At 34.6% G+C, this 21596-nt stretch overlaps 1 protein-coding gene across 1 annotated transcript in view; it reads right to left on the bottom strand.

Moving 5' to 3' along the window:
- The window catches only part of LOC148945958 (uncharacterized), a 46919-nt gene extending 44149 nt beyond the window's left edge, over positions 1 to 2770 (bottom strand). The window contains exon 1 of the mRNA XM_089097839.1: positions 2457 to 2770. Coding sequence (XP_088953965.1) covers positions 2457 to 2767 — 311 coding nt within the window. The 5' untranslated portion in view covers positions 2768 to 2770. The remainder of the gene's footprint in view (positions 1 to 2456) is intronic.
- Positions 2771 to 21596: the final 18826 nt, after the last annotated feature.

The raw sequence follows: 21596 nt of genomic DNA, 5'->3' as shown, positions 1-21596 counted from the left end.
TTACTTACTTCCACGAGGTTCCATTTTTTTTTTATCATATCGTTTTACCACTTCTTATTCCAACCCAGATGGGTAATCAACCGCACAATTATTAACAGCCTCCCAATCTTTATCCGTAAAACGTGACCCATATTAGCCTTATTTTCATATAAGCCTAGAATGTAAGACTGAATAATATTTTTCGTATAGCTTGTTGTTTGATATAGCCTACGGTTAAATAAACGTATACCAAAAACTATCCTTACCCTGTTCCGTCGCAGAAAATTTTGTATAATTATATGTTTTCCCTGTGAAATGCTTTTCTCACACGAGTACGTAATTGTCCTCACTAACTTTAACTACCGCAAATAACCTTCCTTTAAAGCTGGTATTCATTATTGAACAGAATGTAACTTATTGACACAAAAGCCCAAAAGGCTATGGTCACAAAAACAAAACTCTTCCTTACAAAAAGAAATTGGCAGGAAGGTACAAACGAATCTGGTTAACAGACAACCTCATTCCGCATGTTCTCAAAATCTTTTTATATGTTCTTTATTCATCGTCAGGAACTCCTAAGTCTCTTTACAAATCCATATCTTTCCTTGATAGTAAATTGATTATTTTAGGTTTCTCCCGAAACTCAACCCCAAACTATCCATTTATGAAATCTATGGATTCACTACATCCGCAAACAAAGTGAACCTGATCTTCTTCTTTCGCGCTTTATAGTACAAAAATAGACAAGTAGCCCGACCGATCCCTTTCAATGAGTGGTAATCCATCGGACCTAACGCAAATAATAACCTTAACCTCCCTCTTTTGAAGCACAGCCCTAAAGTGTAATTAAATAAAATAAACAAGTTTTTTCAACTGAAAGTAAGGAGTAACATTAAATCTAAAAAAGAACAGAAATTATTCCATATATAAGGGTCATCCCTCATCAATACCTTGTTCTTTACGCTAAAGTTCGACTTTTTGTCCCAAACCGGTATTATTTGAAAAACGATAAGAAAATAAATAAAAAAAGTTTTAGCAACTGAAAGTAAGGAGCAGCGTTAAAACGCAAAGTGAAGAGAAATTATTCCGTATGTGAAGGGATTGCCATCTCCTCAATACCTTGCTCTTTCCGCTAAATTCTTAGAATTATTTTAAAAGTATCTTATTCTAATGAAAAAGCCCTTGTGTTTCAGGAGCCATTCTTGAAAATTGGAACAAACAACCAAACTTTAGCGTAAAGAGCAAGGTATTGAGGAGAGGGCAATCCCTTCACATATGGAATAATTTCCGTTCACTTTGAGTTTTAATGCTGCTCCTTACTTTCAGTTGATAAAACTTTTTTTATTTAATTTCTTATTGTTTTCAAATAATGCCGTTAAATCTGGAAAACCTTCCATGAAATATTCCCAGCAAAAACAGACACCACTGTGAAAATTTCTTCCTACGCAAAATACACCCCTTCCCCTCACGAAACTCCTTTCGAACAATTCAATCCCCGGTGAAAATTGCCCCCCTCCCTTTAAACCCACCATGGAAACCCATCCTATCCATGGAAACCCACCCCAAGCACAATTTCTCCTCCCCCCCTCCTCTCGAAAAACGACAATGTACTTCCCTATAACAAATCCTATGCGTAAATAATGGGCAAATTTCATAACTTACAAGCCTCTCCCTAAAGGGCTGTGGGGGGTTATGTTACCCCTAAAGGCATAGTCATTGAATCGTTCAAATATGCTTAACAAAATGGCTATATACAAATTTTGATCGGACGACTTTGGCGAAAAAGGGGCGTAGGAACTTTTAGTTTCCACTCAAATGTATCCTCTCCCGGTCTTCCAGGGCCATTATTTCGATAAAATCACCCCTGGGGAAAAAAAGAAAAAAAAACAAATAAACACGCATCTGTGATCTTTCTTCTGGCAAAAAAAAATGCAAATTCCACATTTTTGTATATAGGAACTTGAAACTTCTACAGTAGGGTTTTCTGATACGCTGAATCTGATGGTGCAATTTCATCTAGATTTCTTGATTTTTAGGGGGTACCCTTGACCCTTTTTCAAAAATCAGGCAAATTTTCTCAGGCTCGTAACTTTTGATGAGTAACACTAAGCTTAATAAATCTTATATATTTGGAATCACATAATAAGCTGATTCTTTTGATGTATCTATTGATATCAAAATTTGAGTTTTGGTTACTATTGAGCCTTGTCTCTCCTTACTTACAGTTCGTTACCACGAACCGTTTGGTTCTTCTCTCCATTGCTTTTTGAGCTCTACATACAACTCGAGTGATCGGACTGCATTGACTCTCGGATCTCCATACCATGGTTTCATAGTCTCTTAGTCTCTCCCTAACCGTACTCGAAACGTCTCCTTCTGTTAACCAGTCCCCAGCCCACAGTCTCGAAGCTCTGAATATCCACAATCTTTACAAAAGAAATACCATATAAAAGAAAATAATACATCAACAAAATTACCTTTCATAATTCTTGAAAAATTCTACCGATAGCAATAGATTATTTAAAACGAAATTTTCTGGATTCTTTCTAAGATCATTCCTCAGTTTAGCTAAATTATAAGCTTTAATTGCAGCTTTCTTTTTTTCTTTGCTATCAGCAAAACTTTCATCTTTCTTATCATTGGATTCTTCGCTTATCACCTTTGTAATGTTTTCACTTTCGTCAATATCAAATGCTACTGTGGAGTTAGGGTCAATATCTTTTTCTTTCTTTTTATTTCGAATGCACACATTTCCCATTTCACTAATCGCCTCAAAGAAAAGAACCATGTCTATTTCTATTTCCTAACTGCTAGCTATTTTTCAAACTGATTAAAAAACCCAAGTCCAGATATGCGCCTTCCTCTTATCATTCGATTTTTTTGTACTTTGAACAGAATGAGACTGGATTGTGTTATTATTTACTGCTAAAATTTATAGACTTGCGGATGAACTTTATGGCGTGAATTTTGTGTTAAGAGGCAGGAGCGGATCTAGAACAAAATCTTGGGTGGAATGTAACAAGGGCCCCAATAAGCAAAATCTTGGGGGACCAGTGTGACAAGGGCGACATAATTGACCAAATTGACAAATTTATTTTAACAAAAGAGTGAAAAACAGAAAAAAAGGAATGAGGGTGCCATAATAACTCCCGTTCAACAATACTCATATCTTGAGTGCCAGACAAGTCCAATACAATGATACTGTGAGTTTTTGCAATCATTGTATCAGTTATACCTTTTTCAATAGACCCCGGCACCGCTCCCATGAGGGAAAACCGGCAGCGGCAGGGCCAAAAGCAGCGCACCGCGCCGCCGACATCTTACATTAAGATGTCGGCGGCGCGCCACCGGTAAGATGTCGGTGGCGCACAGCCGGCGCGATCAATGTTGACCGCAAACATTAATGTTTTCATTAGTCTTTTTTAAATCACAGGTTAAATTTACAACAGATTCGAGCCTATTCATGAGTTCAAAACTTCGCAAGTCGCTGGCTGGAAACTGTTCTTCTTCGTTATTCGTCAATCGAAGGAGAAATCTGGTAGAAACGAAATGGCTGTGGCGTTTCAGAACCCTTGCATAATACGAGTAGTTGAAGTATCAGTAGGGAAGGCCTATCGACTCCGAACAGTACATAACTTATGCCTATTTTTATGGGTTTTCTCCGTGAGAATGAAAAAACAGGATTTTTCTCACTTTGATGGATGTCTCTTGGATGGTTATGAGTTTTTGTCTATTTATGTGTTGTTTTTCATGGATGTCAAAAACAATTTATGGATGTTTTTATGGTTTTTGTCAATGAGAATGAAAAAACTGGATTTTTCTCACTTTGATGTATTTTCAAGGTCGATTGATTTGTTGGTGATCGTCCAGGAGAATTGTCTCCGGGTGAAGTTTATTAATGACTTTGGTGTTCGTCCAGGAGAATTGTTTCCGGGCAAAGTTTATTAATGTCTGACGGATGATGTCAAGGTTGATTGATTTGTTGGTGTTCATCCAGGAGAATTGTCTCTGGGTGAATGTTTTGACCTTAGAGATGAAGAGATTAACGCGGGAAAGGGTTTCCTAGGAATTTCAAATATGACAGCGCAGGGTTGTCAAAACAAAAGGAACACGCAGAAATTACGTTTAGAGATTATTTGGGCGAAACCGTTTTGAGACATTTTAGAAGATGATTTAAGCGAAACCGGTTGAGGCATTTTAGAAGATGATTTTAGAAGATGATTTAGAAGAGGATTTGAGGGTGAAACTCTATGGTCGTTATAATACACAAGTTCTATTTGAACAGTGTTGTGAGGTCCTCTACCCCAGCCCCAAAGGGCTCCGATCCCCCTACCCCAACCCCGAAGGAAGCCCCCGGCCCCCAAAGGTCCCCCTGACTCACAAAGGACCACCCAGCCCCCAAAGGTCTCCCGGGCTCCCAAAGGACCACCCAGATCCCAAGGGCCCCCCTAGGACCCCCAAAGGTCCCCCCGGGCCCCCAAAGAGCCCCCTCCCCATTTTTTAATACTTTTTTTGTGCACTTGAGACACAGAAGGGCCCCACATTTCAAAAGGCTTCATTATATCTTTTCAGAACAAGTTCCTTTCTTAATGTCATTCCTAAACCCATTTTACAAGTTGAAGTACCCATCCTTTTCACCCACAACTTTACTTTACAGCTTTTTGAATGCCCCAACACCAAGCAGTACTTTTCAAAAGGCATTTCAGAACAAGTTCCTTTCTTAATACCCCTCCTAAACCCATTTTATAAGTCGAAGTACACATCCTTTCCTCCATAACTTTACTTTACGACTTTTTGCACACCCCAACATCAAGCAATACTTTTCAAAGGCATTTCAGAACAAGTTCTTTTCTTATTGTCCTTCCTAAACCCATTTTACAAGTTGAAGTACTTATCTTTTTCACCCACAAATTTACTTTACAGCTTTTTGACTGCCCCAGAACCAAGCAATACTTTTCAAATGGCATTTCACAACAAGTTCTTTTCTTAATATCCCTCCTAAACCCATTTTACAAGTTGAAGTACCCATCCTTTTTACCCACAAATTTACTTTACAGCTTTTGAATGCTCCAACACCAAGCAATACATTTCAAAAGGCATTTCAGAACAGGTTCTTTTCTTAATGTCCCTCCTAAACACCTATTACAAGTTGAAGTACCCATCCTTTTACCCACAACTTTACTATACTGCTTCTTGAATGCTCCAACACCCAGCAATACTTTTCAAAAGGCATTTCAAAACTTAATGTCTTTCCTAAGCCCATTTTACAAATTGAAGTAACCATCCCTTTCACCCACAAATTTACGATAAAGCTTTTTGAATACCCAACACCCACAAATACATCTCAAAAGGCATTTCAAAACCATTTCTTTTCATAATATCCCTCCTTACCCCATTTTAAAAGTTAAAGTAACCATCTTTTTCACCCACAATTTTACTTTACTACTTTTTTGAATGCTCCAACACCCAGAAATATCTTTCAAATGGCATTTCAGAACACGTCATTTTCCTAATTTCCTTCCCAAGCCCATTTAACAAATTGATGTTTCAATCCTTTTCACCCACCACTTTACTTTACAGCTTTTTGAATGCAACACAACCAAGCAATACTTTTCAAAGGCATTTCAGAATAATTTCTTTTCTTAATATCTCTCCTAAACACATTTTAAAAATCAAAGTACCCATCCTTTTCACACACAACTTTACTTTACAGCCCTTTGAATGCTCCAACACCAAGCAATACTTTTCAAAAGGCATTTCAGAACAAGTTCTTTTCTTAATGTCCATCCTAAACCCATTTTACAAGTTGAAGTACCCATCCTTTACACCCACAACTTTACTTTATAGCTTTTTGAATGCTCCAACACCTAGCAATACTTTTCAAAAGACATTTCAGAACAAGTTCCTTTCTTAATGTCCCTCCTAAACCCATTTTACAAGTTGAAGTACCCATTCTTTTCACCCACAACTTTACTATACTGCTTCTTGAATGCTCCAACACCAAGCAATACTTTTCAAAAGACATTTCACAACAAGTTCCTTTCTTAATGTCCCTCCTAAACCCATTTTAAAAGTTGAAGTACTCATCCTTTTCACCCACGACTTTACTATACTGCTTCTTGAATGCTCCAACACCCAGCAATAGTTTTCAAAAGGCAAACCTTCTCATCAGTAACGACATCATCAAAGTAACGACATTTTACCTTAATACTAACATACTTTTACTGAACACACACAAATTTCTCTTAGAAATAATATTTTTCATCAATGATAACACTTTTTCTATTCGAACTAGCAAGTTTTCTGTCAAAGATACCAAATTTTTTCTTAGAAGTAACATTTTTTTTTACTGTGATAACAAATTTTCCGTCAGAAGTAGCAAGTTCTGCTTAACACTAATAAAACTTCTCATCAAAGTAACGATATTTTACCTTAAAACTAACTTACTTTTACTGAACACACACAAATTTCTCTTAGAAATTATATTTTTCATCAGTGACAAAACTTCTTCTGTTCGAAAAAGCAAGTTTTTTACCAAATATACCAAATTTTTTCTTAGAAGTAACATTTTTTTGATTGTGATAACAACTTTTCTGTCAGAACTAGCAAGTTTTGCTTAACACTAACAAACCTTCACATCAAAGTAACGACATTTTAACTTAATACTAACATACTTTTACTGAACACACGCAATTTTCTCTTAGAAATAATATTTTACATCAGTGATAACACTTTTTCTGTTCGAACTAGCAAGTTTTCTACCAAAGATACTAAATTTATTCTTAGAAGTAACATTTTTTGATTGTGATAACAACTTTTCTGTCAGAAGTTGCAAGTTCTGCTTAACACTAACAAACCTTCACATCAAAGTGCGACATTTTACCATAAAATTAACATACTCTTACTGAACACACACAAATTTCTCTTAGAAATAATATTTTTCATCAGTGATAACACTTTATCTGTTCGAACTAGCAACTTTTCTACCAAAGTTACTAAATTTTTTCTTAGGAGTAACATTTTTTATTGTTATAACAACTTTTCTGTCAGAAGTAGCAAGTTTTGCTTAACACTAACAAACCTTCACATCAAAGTAACGACATTTTACCTTAAAACTAACATACTTTTACTGAACACACGCAAATTTCTCTTAGAAATAATATTTTTCATCAGTCATAACACTTTTTCTGTTCGAACTAGCAACTTTTCTACCAAAGTTACCAATTTTTCTTAGAAGTAACAATTTTTTGACTGTGATAACAACTTTTCTGTCAGAAGTAGGAAGTTTTGCTTAACATTAACAAACCTTCACATCAAAGTAACGACATTTTACCTTAAAACTAACATACTTTTACTGAACACACACAAATTTCTCTTAGAAATAATATTTTTCATCAGTGATAACACTTTCTCTTTTCGAACTAGCAAGTTTTCTACCAAAGTTACCAATTTTTTTTAGAAGTAACAATTTTTTGACTGTGATAACAACTTTTCTGTCAGAAGTAGCAAGTTTTGCTTAACATTAACAAACCTTCACATCAAAGTAACGACATTTTACCTTAAAACTAACATACTTTTACTGAACACACACAAATTTTTCTTAGAAATAATATTTTACATCAGTGATAACACTTTTTCTGATCGAACTAGCAAGTTTTCTACCAAAGATACCAAATTTTCCACTTCAGTTCAGATTTTTCTCAAAGAGATGAAAAAATTTAAAATAATGTTCCAAATTTTTCATAGAAGATAGAAAAGTTCAGGTTCACTTCTGAATTTTACCAAAGAACACATATCAATTCTAATTTCTCCAGAGAAAATGCAAATCTTCCACTCCAGTTTTAAGTTCACCAAGACATAAAGAAATTTAAAGTTCTGTTCTAAATTTTTCCGTAGTAGATAGAAAAAGCTATACCATAGTTGCGAATATTTGCTATGAAGATAAAAAGTTCTACTTCAGTTTTAAATTTTCTCAATGAAGTGAAGAAAAGTTCAACTTCGATTCTGAATTCTCTCAATGAAAAGAAATAAGTTATTGATCAATTCTAGTTTTCCAAAATAATATAAAAATTTTCCACTTCAATTCAGATCTTTCTCAAAGAGATGAAAAAATTTTAAATACTGTTCCAAATTTTTCATAGAAGATAAAAAACTTCAAGTTCTCTACTGAATTTTACCAAAGAACACACTTCAATTCTAATTTCACCAAAGAAAATAAAAAGTTTCCACTTCAATTTTAAATTTTCTCAATGAAGTGAAGAAAAGTTCAACTTCGATTCTGAATTTTCTCAATGAAAAGAAATAAGTTATTGTTCAATTCTATTTTTCCAAAATAATATAACAATTTTCCACTTCACTTCAGATTTTTCCCAAAGAGATGAAAAAATTCAAAATAATGTTCCAAATTTTTCATAGAAAATAGAAAAGTTCAAGTTTTCTTCTGAATTTTACCAAAGAACACAATTCAATTCTATTTTCTCCAGAGAAAATAAAAAGCTTCCGCTTCAGTTTTAAGTTCACCAAGACATAAAAATTTTAAAGTTCAGTTCTAAATTTTTCCGTAGAAGATAGGATTAGTTATACTATGATTGTGATTATTTTCTATGAAGATAAAAAGTTTCACTTTAATTTTAAATTTTCTTAAATTCAGTTCCGACTTTTCTCAAAGAGATGTAAAAATTTAAAGTTATGTTCCAAATATTTTCCCGGAAGAAGAAAAGTTCAACTTTGATTCTGAATTTTCTCAATGAAAATGAAATAAGTTATTGATTAATTCTATTTTCTCAAAATAATATAAAAATTTCCCATTTCAGTTCAGATTTTTTTCAAAGAGATGAAAAAATTTAAAGTTCTGTTCCAAATTTTTTATAGAAGATTGGAAAAGTTATACTTTGATCGTGAATAGTCAAGCTCTCTTCTGAATTTTACCAAAGAACATAATTCAAATCTAATTTCTTCAGAGAAAATGAAAAGCTTCCACTTCAGTTTTAAGTTCATGGCCACATAAAAAATTTAAATATCAGTTCCATATTTTTCCGTAGAAGATATGAAAAGCTATACTATGATTGAGATTAATTTCTAGGAAGATAATAAGCTTCACTTTAATTCTAAATTTTCTTAAATTCAATTCCGAATTTTCTCAAAGAGGTTAAAAATTTTTATAAAAATAAAAAGTTTTTCATAGAAGATAGGAAAAGTCATACTTTGATCGTGAATGTTGAAGTTCTCTTCTGAAGTTTATCAACGAAATCAATTAAATTCTACTTACTATAGAGAAAATAGAAAGCTTCCACTTAACTTTTAAGTTCACCATGACATAGAAAATTTAAATTTCAGTTCTAGATATCTCCTTAAAATATAAGAAAATTTATACTATGATTTTGATTGTTTTCTAGAGTTATTTTCGAGATTATTTTAGAGAAGAGAAAAAAGTTAGCTCAGTTCTGAAATTTACCAATGAAAATGAAAAATCTTCCATTTCAGTTCATAATTTCTCAAAGACATAAAAAATTTAAAGTTCAGTTCAAAATTTTTCCGTAGAAGATAGGAATGGTTATACTATGATTGTGATTATTTTCCATGAAGATAAAAAGTTTCACTTCATTTCTAATTTTTCTTAAATTCAGTTCCAATTTTTCTCCAAGAAATGAAAAATTTAAAGTCCTGTTCCAAATTTTTCATAGAAGATAGAAAAAGTTATACATTGATCGTGAATATTCGATATGAAGATAATGAGCTCCCCTTTAATTCTGAGTTTTCTCGAAGAAGTGCAAAATGTTCAAGTTCTCTTCTGAATTTTCTTAAAGAAGAGAAAGAGTTAGCTGAATTCTGAATTTTACCAATGAAAATGAAAAAAGCTTCCACTTCAGTTCTTAATTTCTCAAAGACATAAAAAAATTAAAGTTCAGTTCTAAATTTTTCTGTAGAAGATAGGAAAATTTATACTATGATTGTGATTATTTTCCATGAAGATAAACAGTTTAACTTCACTTCTAAATTTTCTTAAATTCAGGTCTGACTTCTCTCAGAGATTAAAAAGTCTAAATTTCTGCTCCAAATTTTTACATATAAAGCGGACAAAGTTAAACATTGATCGTGAATATTCACCATGAAGATAAAAAGTTCCACTTTAATTATAAATTTATTCAATGACGTACAATATGTTCAAATTCTTTTCTAATTTTTCCTGGAAAATAAAAAGGTTCCTCTTCAGCTCTGGTTTTTTTCTCAAAGAGATGAAAAATTCAAAGTTCTGTTCTAATTTTAAATTAAATTTTAGCTCCTTTGTCTTATGGATTTACCCCTCAAATTTTTAAATTAGAAAATGAGTGACGCGCGTACGCGCGTGTACGTAGGCTAATCTAGCCTAACCTAACTTAACCTAACTTAACTTAATCTAGTCTAACCTAACCATACACCTAACTTTTTGCCTGTCTCTCACCTAACCTAACCTAAGTGAAGCGTACGTAGGATAACCTAACCTAGCGTAATCTAACCTAATTTAATCTAGCCTAACCTAACCTAACCATACTCGCCAGAAAAGGCTAGGTTAACTTATCATGAGCGCTCATGATAAGTTAACCTAACCTAACTTAAACATCGAGAAATTTTTCTATTTATTTATTAATATTTATTTATACCTAACCTAACCTATTGTTTTGGAGGTTAGATGAAAGAGTTTGAACGATTGCCTTTAATACTAGAACGAGTCACTCATTTTCTAATTTAAAAATTTGAGGGTTAAATCCATAAGACAAAGGAGCTAGAATTTAATTTAAAATTAGAACAGAACTTTAAATTTTTCATCTCTTTGAGAAAAAAAACAGAACTGAAGAGGAACCTTTTTATTTTCTTGGAAAAATTAGAAGAGAACTTGAACATTTTGCACTTCATTGAGTAAATTTAGAATTAAAGTGGAACTTTTTATCTTCATGGTGAATATTCACGATGAATGTATAATTTTTTCCGCCTTCTATTTAAAAATTTGGAGCAGAAATTTAAATTATTTCATCTCTGAGAGAAGTTGGAACTGAATTTAAGAAAATTTAGAATTAAAGTTAAACTTTTTATCTTCACCGGAAAATAATCACAATCATAGTATAACTTTTCCTATCTTCTACGGAAAAATTTAGAACTGAAGTTTAAATTTTTTATGTCTTTGAGAAATTAAGAACTGAAGTGGAAGCTTTTTTCATTTTAATTGGTAAAATTCAGAATTGAGCTAACTTTTTTCTCTTCTTTAAGAACATTCAGAAGAGAACTTGAAGATTTTGCACTTCTTCGAGAAAACTCAGAATTACAGGGTAGCTCATTATCTTCATATCGAATATTCACAATCAATGTATAACTTTTTCTATCTTACATGAAAAATTTGGAACAGGACTTTAAATTTTTCATCTCTTTGAGAAAAATCGGAACTGAATTTAAGAAAAATTAGAAATGAAGTGAAACTTTTTATCTTCATTGAAAATAATCACAATCATAGTATAACCATTCCTATCTTCTACGGAAAAATTTTGAACTGAACTTGAAATTTTTTATGTCTTTGAGAAATTATTAACTGAAATGGAAGCTTTTTCATTTTCATTGGTAAATTTCAGAATTGAGCTAACTTTTTTCTCTTCTCTAAGAAAAAATTTTCAGAAGAGAACTTGAACATTTTGCACTTCTTCAAGGAAACTCAGAATTAAAGTGGAGCTCCATATCTTCATGAAGAATATTCACAATCAAAGTATAACTTTTCCTATCTTCTATGAAAAATTTGGAACAGAATTTAATTTTTTCATCTCTTTGAGAAAAGTCGGATCTGAATTTAAGAAAATGTAAAATTGAAGTGAAACTTTTTATGTTCCTAGAAAATAATCACAATCATAGTATAACTTTTCCTATCTTCTACGGAAAAATTTAGAAGTGAACTTTAAATTTTTTATGTCTTTTTGAACTTAAAACTGAAGTGGAAGCTTTTTATTTTCTCTGGAGAAATTAGAATTGAATTGTGTTCTCTGGTAAAATTCAGAAGAGAACTTGAATATTCACGATCAAAGTATAACTTTTCCAATTTTCTATGAAAAAATTTGGAATAGAACTTAAAAGTTTTTTCATCTCTTTGAGAAAGGTCGGAACTGAATTTCAGAAAATTTAGAATTAAAGTGAAAATTTTTATCTTCATGGAAAATAATCACAATCATAGTATAACTTTTCCTATCTTCTAAGGAAAAATTTAGAACTGAACTTTAAATTTTTTATGTCTTGGTGAACTTAAAACTGAAGTGGAAGCTTTTTATTTTCTCTGGAGAAATTAGAATTGAATTGTGTTCTTTGGTAAAGTTCAAAAGAGAACTTGAATATTCACGATCAAAGTATAACTTTTCCTATCTTCTATGAAAAATTTGGAACAGAACTTTAAATTTTTTCATCTCTTTGAGAAAAATCTGAACTGAAGTGGAAAATTTTTATATTATTTTGGGAAAATAGAATTGATCAATAACTTATTTCTTTTTCAATGAGAAAAAACAGAATCGAAGTTGAACATTTCTTCTTCCGGGAAAATATTTGGAACAGAATTTTAAAATTTTTCATCTCTGAGAAAAGTCGGAACTGAATTTAAGAAAATTTAGAATTAAAGTGAAACTTTTTATCTTCACAGAAAATCACAATCATAGTATAACTATTCCTATCTTCTACGGAAAAATTTAGAGCTGAACTTTAAGATTTTTATGTCTTGGTGAACTTAAAACTGAAGTGTAAGCTTTTTTATTTTCTCTGGAGAAATTAGAATTGAATTGTGTTCTTTGGTAAAATTCAGAAGAGAACTTGAACTTTTCTATCTTTTATGAAAAGTTTGGAACATTATTTAAAATTTTTTAATCTCTTTGGGAAAAATCTGAAGTGAAGTGCAAAATTTTTATATTATTTTGGAAAAATAGAATTGAAAAATAACTTATTTCTTTTCATTGAGAAAATTCAGAATCGAAGTTGAACTTTTCTTCACTTCATTGAGAAAATTTAAAATTGAAGTGGAAGCTTTTTATTTTCTCTGGTGAAATTAGAATTTAAGTGTGTTCTTTGGTAAAATTCAGTAGAGAGCTTGAACTTTTCGATCTTCTATGAAAAATTTGGAACAGTATTTTAAATTTTTTCATCTCTTTGAGAAAGATCTGAATTCAAGTGGAAAATTCTATATTATTTTGGAAAAATAGAATTGATCAATAACTTATTTCTTTTCATTGAGAGAATTCAGAATCGAAGTTGAACTTTTCTTCACTTCATTGAAAAAATTTAAAATTGAAGTAGAACTTTTTATTTTCATAGCAAATTTTCGCAACTATGGTATAGCTTTTTCTATATACTACGGAAAAATTTAGAACAGAACCTTAAATTTCTTTATGTCTTGGTGAACTTAAAACTGGAGTGGAAGATTTGCATTTTCTCTGGAGAAATTAGAATTTAATTGTGTTCTTTGGTAAAAATCAGAAGTGAACTTGACCTTTTCTATCTTCTACGAAAAATTTGGAACATTAATTTAAATTTTTTCATCTCTTTGAGAAAAATCTGAACTGAAGTGGAAAATTTGGTATCTTTGGTAGAAAACTTGCTAGTTCAACCAGAAAAAGTGTTATCACTGATGTAAAATATTATTTCTAAGAGAAATTTGTGTGTGTTCAGTAAAAGTATGTTAGTTTTAAGGTAAAATATTGTTACTTCGATGAGAAGGTTTGTTAGTGTTAAGCAAAACTTGCTACTTCTGATAGAAAAGTTGTTATCACAGTCAAAAAATTGTTACTTCTAAAAAAACTGGTAACTTTGGTAGAAAAGTTGCTTGTTCGAACAGAAAAAGTGTTATCATTGATGAAAAATATTATTTCTAAGAGAAATTTTTGTGTGTTCAATAAAAGTATGTTAGTTTTAAGGTTAAATGTCGTACTTTGATGTGAAGGTTTGTTAGTGTTAAGCAGAACGTGCTACTTCTGACAGAAAAGTTGTTATCACAATCAAAAAATGTTACTTCTAAGAAAAAGTTTGGTATCTTTGGTAGAAAACTTGCTAATTCGAACAGAAAAAGTGTTATCATTGATGAAAAATATTATTTCTAAGGGAAATTTGTGTGTGTTCAGTAAAAGTGAGTTAGTATTACGATAAAATGTCGTTACTTTTATGTAAAGGTTTGTTAGTGTTAAGCAAAACTTGCTAATTCTGACAGAAATGTTGTTATCACAATCAAAAAAATGTTACTTCTAAGAAAAAATTTGGTATCTTTGGTATAAAACTTGCTAGTTCGAACAGAAAAGGTTTTGTCACTGATGAAAAATATTATTTCTAAGAGAAATTTGTGTGTGTTCAGTAAAAGTAAGTTAGTTTTAAGGTAAAATATCGTTACTTTGATGAGAAATTTTATTAGTGTTAAGCAGAACTTGCTACTTCTGACAGAAAAGTTGTTATCACAGTAAAAAAAATGTTACTTCTAAGAAAAAATTTGGTATCTTTGACAGAAAACTTGCTAATTCGAACAGAAAAAGTGTTATCTTTGATGAAAAATATAATTTCTAAGAGAAATTTGTGTGTGCAGTAAAAGTATGTTAGTATTAAGGTAAAATGTCGTTACTTTGATGAGAAGGTTTGCCTTTTGAAAACTATTGCTGGGTGTTGGAGCATTCAAGAAGCAGTATAGTAAAGTTGTGGGTGAAAAGGATGGGTAATTCAACTTGTAAAATGGGTTTAGGATGGACATTAAGAAAGGAACTTGTTGTGAAATGTCTTTTGAAAAGTATTGCTTGGTGTTGGGGCATTCAAAAAGCTGTAAAGTAAAGTTGTGGTTGAAAAGGATGGGTACTGCAATTTGTAAAATGGGTTTAGGAAGGACATTGAGAAAATAACTTGTTCTGAAATGCCTTTTTAAAAGTATTGTTGGGTGTTGGAGCATTCAAGAAGCAGTATAGTAAGGTTGTGGGTGAAAAGAATGGGTACTTCAACATGTAAAATGGGTTTAGGAGGGAGACTAAGAAAAAAATTTGTTGTGAAATGTCTTTTGAAAAGTATTGCTTGGTGTTGGGGCATTCATAAAACTCTAAAGTAAAGTTGTGGGTGAAAAGGATAAGTACTTCAACTTGTAAAATGGGTTTAGGAAGGACAATAAGAAAAGAACTTGTTCTGAAATGCCTTTGAAAAGTATTGCTTGATGTCGGGGCGTGCAAAAAGTTGTAAAGTAAAGTTATGGGGAAAAGGATGGGTACTTCAACTTTTAAAATGGGTTTAGGAGGGACATTGAGAAAGGAACTTGTTCTGAAATGCCTTTTGAAAAGTACTGCTTGGTGTTGGGGCGTTCAAAAAGATGTAAAGTAAAGTTGTGGGTGAAAAGGATGAGTACTTCAACTTTAAAATGGGTTTAGGAATGACATTAAGAAAGCAACTTGTTCTGAAAAGATATAATAAAGCATTTTGAAATGTTGGGGGCCCTTCTGTGTCTCAAGTACACAAAAAAAAGTATTAAAAAATGGGGAGGGGGCTCTTTGGGGGCCCGGGGGGGTTTTTGGGGGTCCGGGGAGCCCTTGGGGGGCCGGGTTGTCCTTTGGGAGCCCGGGGGCCGGGTGGTCCTTTGGGAGCCCGGGGGACCTTTGGGGGCCGGGGGCTTCCTTGGGGGTTGGGGTAAGGGGATCGGAGCCCTTTGGGGCTGGGGTAGAGGACCTCACAAGACTGTTCAAATAGAACTTGTGTATTATAACGACCATAGAGTTTCAGCCTCAAATCCTCTTCTAAATCATCTTCTAAAATCATCTTTTAAAATTCCTCAAACGGTTTCGCTTAAATCATCTTCTAAAATGTATCAAAACGGTTTCGCCCAAATAATCTCTAAACGTAATTTCTGCGTGTTCCTTTTGTTTTGACAACCCTGCGCTGTCACATTTGAAATTCCTAGAAAACCCTTTCCCGCGTTAATCTCTTCATCTCTAAGATCAAAACATTCACCCGGAGATAACTCTCCTGGATGAACACCAACAAATCAATCAACCTTGACATCATCCGTCAGACATTAATAAACTTCGCCCGGAAACAATTCTCCTGGACGAACACCAAAGACATTAATAAATTTCGCCCGGAGACAATTCTCCTGGACGATCACCAACAAATCAATCGACCTTGAAAATATATCAAAGTGAGAAAAATCCTGTTTTTTCATTCTCAGTGACAAAAACCATAAAAACATGCATAAATTACTGTTGACATCCATGAAAACATCAAATAAATTGACAAACACTCATAACCATCCAAGAAACATCCATAAAAGTGAGAAAAATCCTGTTTTTTCATTCTCAGTGACAAAAACCATAGAAACATGCATAAATTATATACTGTTCGGAGTCGATAGGCCCTCCCTACTAGTATCTATTAGCTATGTATTCTTAACATAAATAATTATCAAAATTAGTTGTGTTTTTTCATCGAGCATTACTGCATACAAAACTTCAAATACCGTATCACATAATTCGTCAGTTATCTGGGTAAAAACTTCGAATATAAGTTTGAACTTAGAAGCTTAATTTTTTAATAATTCCCTTTGCCTAAATCTGTTTTGTCACCTTTAAAACAGTTGAAATGGGCGACTTTAATATTGGTTGTTTTTTTTGCTCTTTTGGATTCCTAAAAAGCCTTGTTTGTATTAAAAACTTGCTTGTATTAAAAATCGCTTTCAAAAAACCATATACGCCCCAGGACAACACTTACAACGCCTATTCCGCGGACTCTGGGGAGGGGGGTGTTTTTGTTATCTAATTTTTGAATAATTTCCAAAACACTGGCTATCTTAAAATTTGTAGGGGACGGGTTTGGGGAATAAAGAGCGTGAGGGAGGCTAGTTTAAATCTCTTGACTCTTAAAAAGTGAACTAGAACTTTCAATTTCCAATCAAATGAGCCCTCTATGAAGTTTATATGAGCATCCCTTTCATAAGAACAATACATGCCTTAGAACGGCTTCCTCTGTGCCCTGGGGGGTTCTATTGACACCGGATTTTTTCTTACCCGACCTTTGAACTATTTTTAACAAGATGTCTATCTAAAAATTTTCATCAGATTGGTTGGGGGATAGCTGCCCTCGGATCTCTTTTGACTATTAAAAAGTGACCTCGAATTTTCAATATCCAATCAAATGAGTCATCTCTGAAGTTTATACGAGCATCCCTTTCATACGAACAATATATGCCCCAGGGCATAACTTACAACGCCTGTCCCGGGACCCTGGTGGGTTGTGACGACACCTGAGTTTTTGTTATCTGGCTTTTGAGAAATTTTTAACCTGATGCCTATCTCAAAATTTGTATTGGATGCATTTGGGGAAAAGGGGCGTGGGGGGCAAGTTGTCCTCCAATATCTTTTGACTGGAAAAACTTAACTAGAACTTTCAATATCCAACCAAATGAGCCATCTCTGATTTTTTTTACGAGCATCCTTTCAACAAGAACCATATATTCCCCAAGGACATAACTTACAACACCTGCCCCCGGGCCCTGGGGGGCTGTGTCGGCCCCTGAGTTTTCGTTATATGGTCTTTGAGCTATTATAAAAAAAGCTATCTCAAAGTTCTCATTGGATGGGTTTGAGGAAAAAAGGGCCGGGAGGGGGGAAGACTAGCTGTCCTCCAATCTCTTTTGCCTCTTAAAAGTGAACTAGAACTTTCAATTTCAAATCAAATGAGCCCTCTCCGAAGTTTATACGATCATCCCTTCCATAAGAACTATATATGCCCCTAGAACATTACTCATAACGCCTGCCTCTGGCGGGTTCCGTCGACACAGGAATTTTTCTTATCTGACCTTTGAACTAATTTTATAAATGGCTATTATAAAATTTTTATCGGATGGGCTTGGGGAAAAAAGGGTTTGTGGGGAGGGGGGGGGGGTTAGTTGCCCTCGGATATCTTCTGACTCTTAAAAATTGAACTAGAATTTTCAATTTCCAATCAAATAAGCCCCCTCTGAAGTTGATACGAGCATCGCTTTCATAAAAACCATATACGCCCCCAGGACAACACTTACAACGCCTATACCGCGGGCTCTGGGGGGGGGGTGTTTTTTTATCTAATTTTTGAAGAATTTCCAAAACACTGGCTATCCTAAAATTTGTAGGGGATGGGATTGGGGAATAAAGAGCGGGAGGGGGCTAGTTTAACTCTCTTGACTCTTAAAATGTGAACTAGAACTTTCAATTTCCAGTCAAATGAGCCCTCTTTGAAGTTTATATGAGAATTCCTTTCATAAGAACAATACATGCCCTTAGGGCATAACTTAGAATGCTTTCCTCTGTGCCCTTGGGGGTTCTATTGAAACCGGATTTTTTCTTAACCGACCTTTGAACTATTTTTAACAAGATGTCTATCTCGAAATTTTCATCAAGTAGGTTGGGGAATAGCTGCCCTCGGATCTCTTTTGAATATTAAAAAATGAGCTCGAATTTTCAATATCCAATCAAATGAGCCCTCTCTGAAGTTTATACGATCATCCCTTTCATACGAACAATATATGCCCCGGGGCATAACTTGCAAAGCCTTCCCCAGGGCCCTGGGGGGCTGTGACGACACCTGAGTTTTTGCTATCTGACTTTTGGGAAATTTTTAACTTAATGCCTATCTCAAAATTTTTATTGGATGCATTTGGGGAAAAGGGACGTGGGGGGCTAGTTGTCCTCCAATATCTTTTGACTGGAAAAAACTTAACTAGAACTTTCAATTTCCAACCAAATGAGCCATCTCTGAATTTTTTACGAGCATCTTTTCAATAAGAACCATATATTCCCCAAGGACATAACTTACAACACCTGCCCCCGGGCCCTGCGGGGCTGTGTTGGCCCCTGAGTGTTCGTTATATGGGGTTTGAACTATTATAAAAAAAAACTATCTCAAAGTTCTTATCGGATGGGTTTGAGGAAAAAAGGGCACGGGGGGGGGGATAGCTGTCCTCCAATCTCTTTTGACTCTTAAAGGTGAACTAGAACTTTCAATTTCCAATCAAATGATCTCTCTTTGAAGTTAATACGAGCATCCCTTCCATAAGACCCATATATGCACCCAGGTAATAACTTACAACGCCTGCCCCCGGGCCCTGGTGGGTTGTGTCAATACCGGAATTTTTGTTATATGATCTTTGAACTATTTTTAACAAAGTTGCTATCTTAAAATTTTTATTCGATGCATTTGGGAAAATATCGTTTAGGGGGGGGGGGTTGAGCTGGTTACCCTCCAATATCTTTTGACGCTTAAAAGTGAACTAGAACTTTCAGTTTCCAATCAAATGAGCCCTCTCTGAAGTTAACACGAGCACCCCTTCCATAAGACCCTTATATGCCCCCAGGGAATAACTTACAACGCATGCCCCGGACCCCGGGGGATTATGTCGACACCAGAATTTTTGTTATATGATCTTTGAACTATTTTTAACAAAAAAACTATCTTAAAATTTTTATTCGATGCATTTGGGAAAATATCGTTTAGGGGGGGGGGGTTGAGTTGGTTACCCTCCAATATCTTTTGACGCTTAAAGGTGAACTAGAACTTTCAATTTCCAATCAAATGAGGCATCTTTGAAGTTAATACGAGCATCCCTTCCATAAGACCCATATATGCAACCACGGCATAACTTACAACGCCTGCTCCCAGGCCCTGGTGGGTTGTGGCAACACCAGAATTTTTGTCATATGATCTTTGAACTATTTTTAACAAAATAGCTATCTTAAAATTTTTATTCGATGCATTTGGGAAAAAATCGTTTAGGGGGGGGGGGGTTGAGCTGGTTACCCTCCAATATCTTTTGACGCTTAAAAGTGAACTCGAACTTTCAATTTTCAATCAAATGAGCCCTCTCTGAAGTTTATACGACAATATTGTCTATACAAAACCTTATATGCCCCCAGGGCACAACTTACAATCCTTGCCCTGAGGGCTGTGGGGGAGTTGTCATCCTCAAAGACCTAACTTCCAGAACTTAAAACTACGTTTAATAAAATGGCTGTCTCAAAATTTTGATTGGATGTTTTTGGGGGAAAGGTGGGCGTGAGAGGGGGGCTAGTTGCCCTCGAATCACTTTCGACTATTAAAAAGGGCACTAACCCTTTGAATTTCCAATCGAATTTCCAATCCTTGCCTTGAGTGTTGTGGGGGAGTGTCCTCCTCAAAAACATATTTTCTATCTGAAAATCAACTACGCTGAACAAAATGGCTATCTCAAAATTTTGATTGGAATTGTTTAGGGGAGTGATGGGCGTGGGGGGCTAGTTGCCCTCCAATCACTTTAGACTATTGGAAAGGGCACTAGCCCTTTGAATTTCCAATCGAATGAGCGTTTTTTGAAGTTTCTATGACAACGCCTTCTATAAAATCATTATATGCCCCCAGGGTATAAATTAAAACCCTTGCCCTGAGGGTTGTGGGGGAGTGTCCTCCTCAAAAATATATTTTCTGTCTGGAAATCAACTACGCTGAACAAAATGGCTATCTCAAAATTTTGATTGGATGTGTTTGGGGGAATGATGGGCGTGGGGAGGGGCTAGTTGCCTCCAATCATTTTCAACTATTAAAAAGGGCACTAGAACTCTCGATTTTCAATCGAATGAGCCCCCTTTGAAGTTTCTACGATGACCCCTTCTATATGAAGTTCCTCTGGGTAAAAAAATATTAATAAATAATAAAACATTGGAGCCGTGTGGCCCTATAACATTACTCATAACACCTGCCTCCGGGCCCTGGCGGGCTCCGTCGACACAGGAATTTTTCTTATCTGACCTTTGAACTATTTTTAATGAAATGGCTATTATAAAAATTCTATCAGATGGTCTTGGAGAAAAAAGGATGTGTGTGGGGGGCTATTTGCCCTCCAATCATTTTCGACTATTAAAAAGGGCACTAGTCCTCTCGATTTCCAATCGAATGAGCCCCTTTTGAAGTTTCTACGACGACCCCTTCCATATGATCTACCTCTGGGAAAAAAATAATAAATAAATAATAAAACATTGCAGCCGTTAACAAAATAGACGAAAATTAACCAACAAGAGAGTAGTGAAGAATTATGGTATGCAAAGTAATATTTGGGAGGGAAAGTCACCGGTGATAAATCGCTAGGGGTGGCAACGTGATTGCGTGATTTTCGGGGACTCGGAGAACCAAATTTTTTTTCGGGGTGACGCATAGATTTTCGGGGATATACCCGAAAATTCGGGGATAGTGCAAGCCCTGCCTGATTTCTAATCAGGAAAATCGAAATACTAAACCACACAAGAAAGAAAAGCTCCGACTTTGCGGTTGACGCAATAAAGAATTGCCGCAAAATTAATTTAAAGTCAGCCGAACGCCGCCACCTCTGCCGCCAGCGGCGTTCCGATGGCATAGCGATACTTTGGCGCCGGGCGCCCGGGCTTCTCGTCGGTGGTGTTGGGTTGATCTGCCGGCGCGGCGCCGGGGTCTAATTTTCAAATAGTTGTGATTCTTGATCTAGGGAATGCAGTGTCAACTCATACAGTGTTCTATAGGATTTATCAAAGGATAAACTGTAGAGTGGGATTCCATTTACTTTACACTCAAGAGAGGAAAGTCCAAACATTTCAAATTTGTTTGGGGAATTTGTCCACGATATTATA

The sequence above is a fragment of the Artemia sp. Qi Xiang Cuo genome, chromosome 12 (genome assembly GCF_049724085.1).
Source record: "Artemia sp. Qi Xiang Cuo chromosome 12, ASM4972408v1, whole genome shotgun sequence".
Taxonomy (NCBI): domain Eukaryota; kingdom Metazoa; phylum Arthropoda; class Branchiopoda; order Anostraca; family Artemiidae; genus Artemia; species Artemia sp. Qi Xiang Cuo.
Note: the sequence above shows the minus strand (reverse complement) of the source record. Positions and strands in the feature narration are given on the sequence as shown.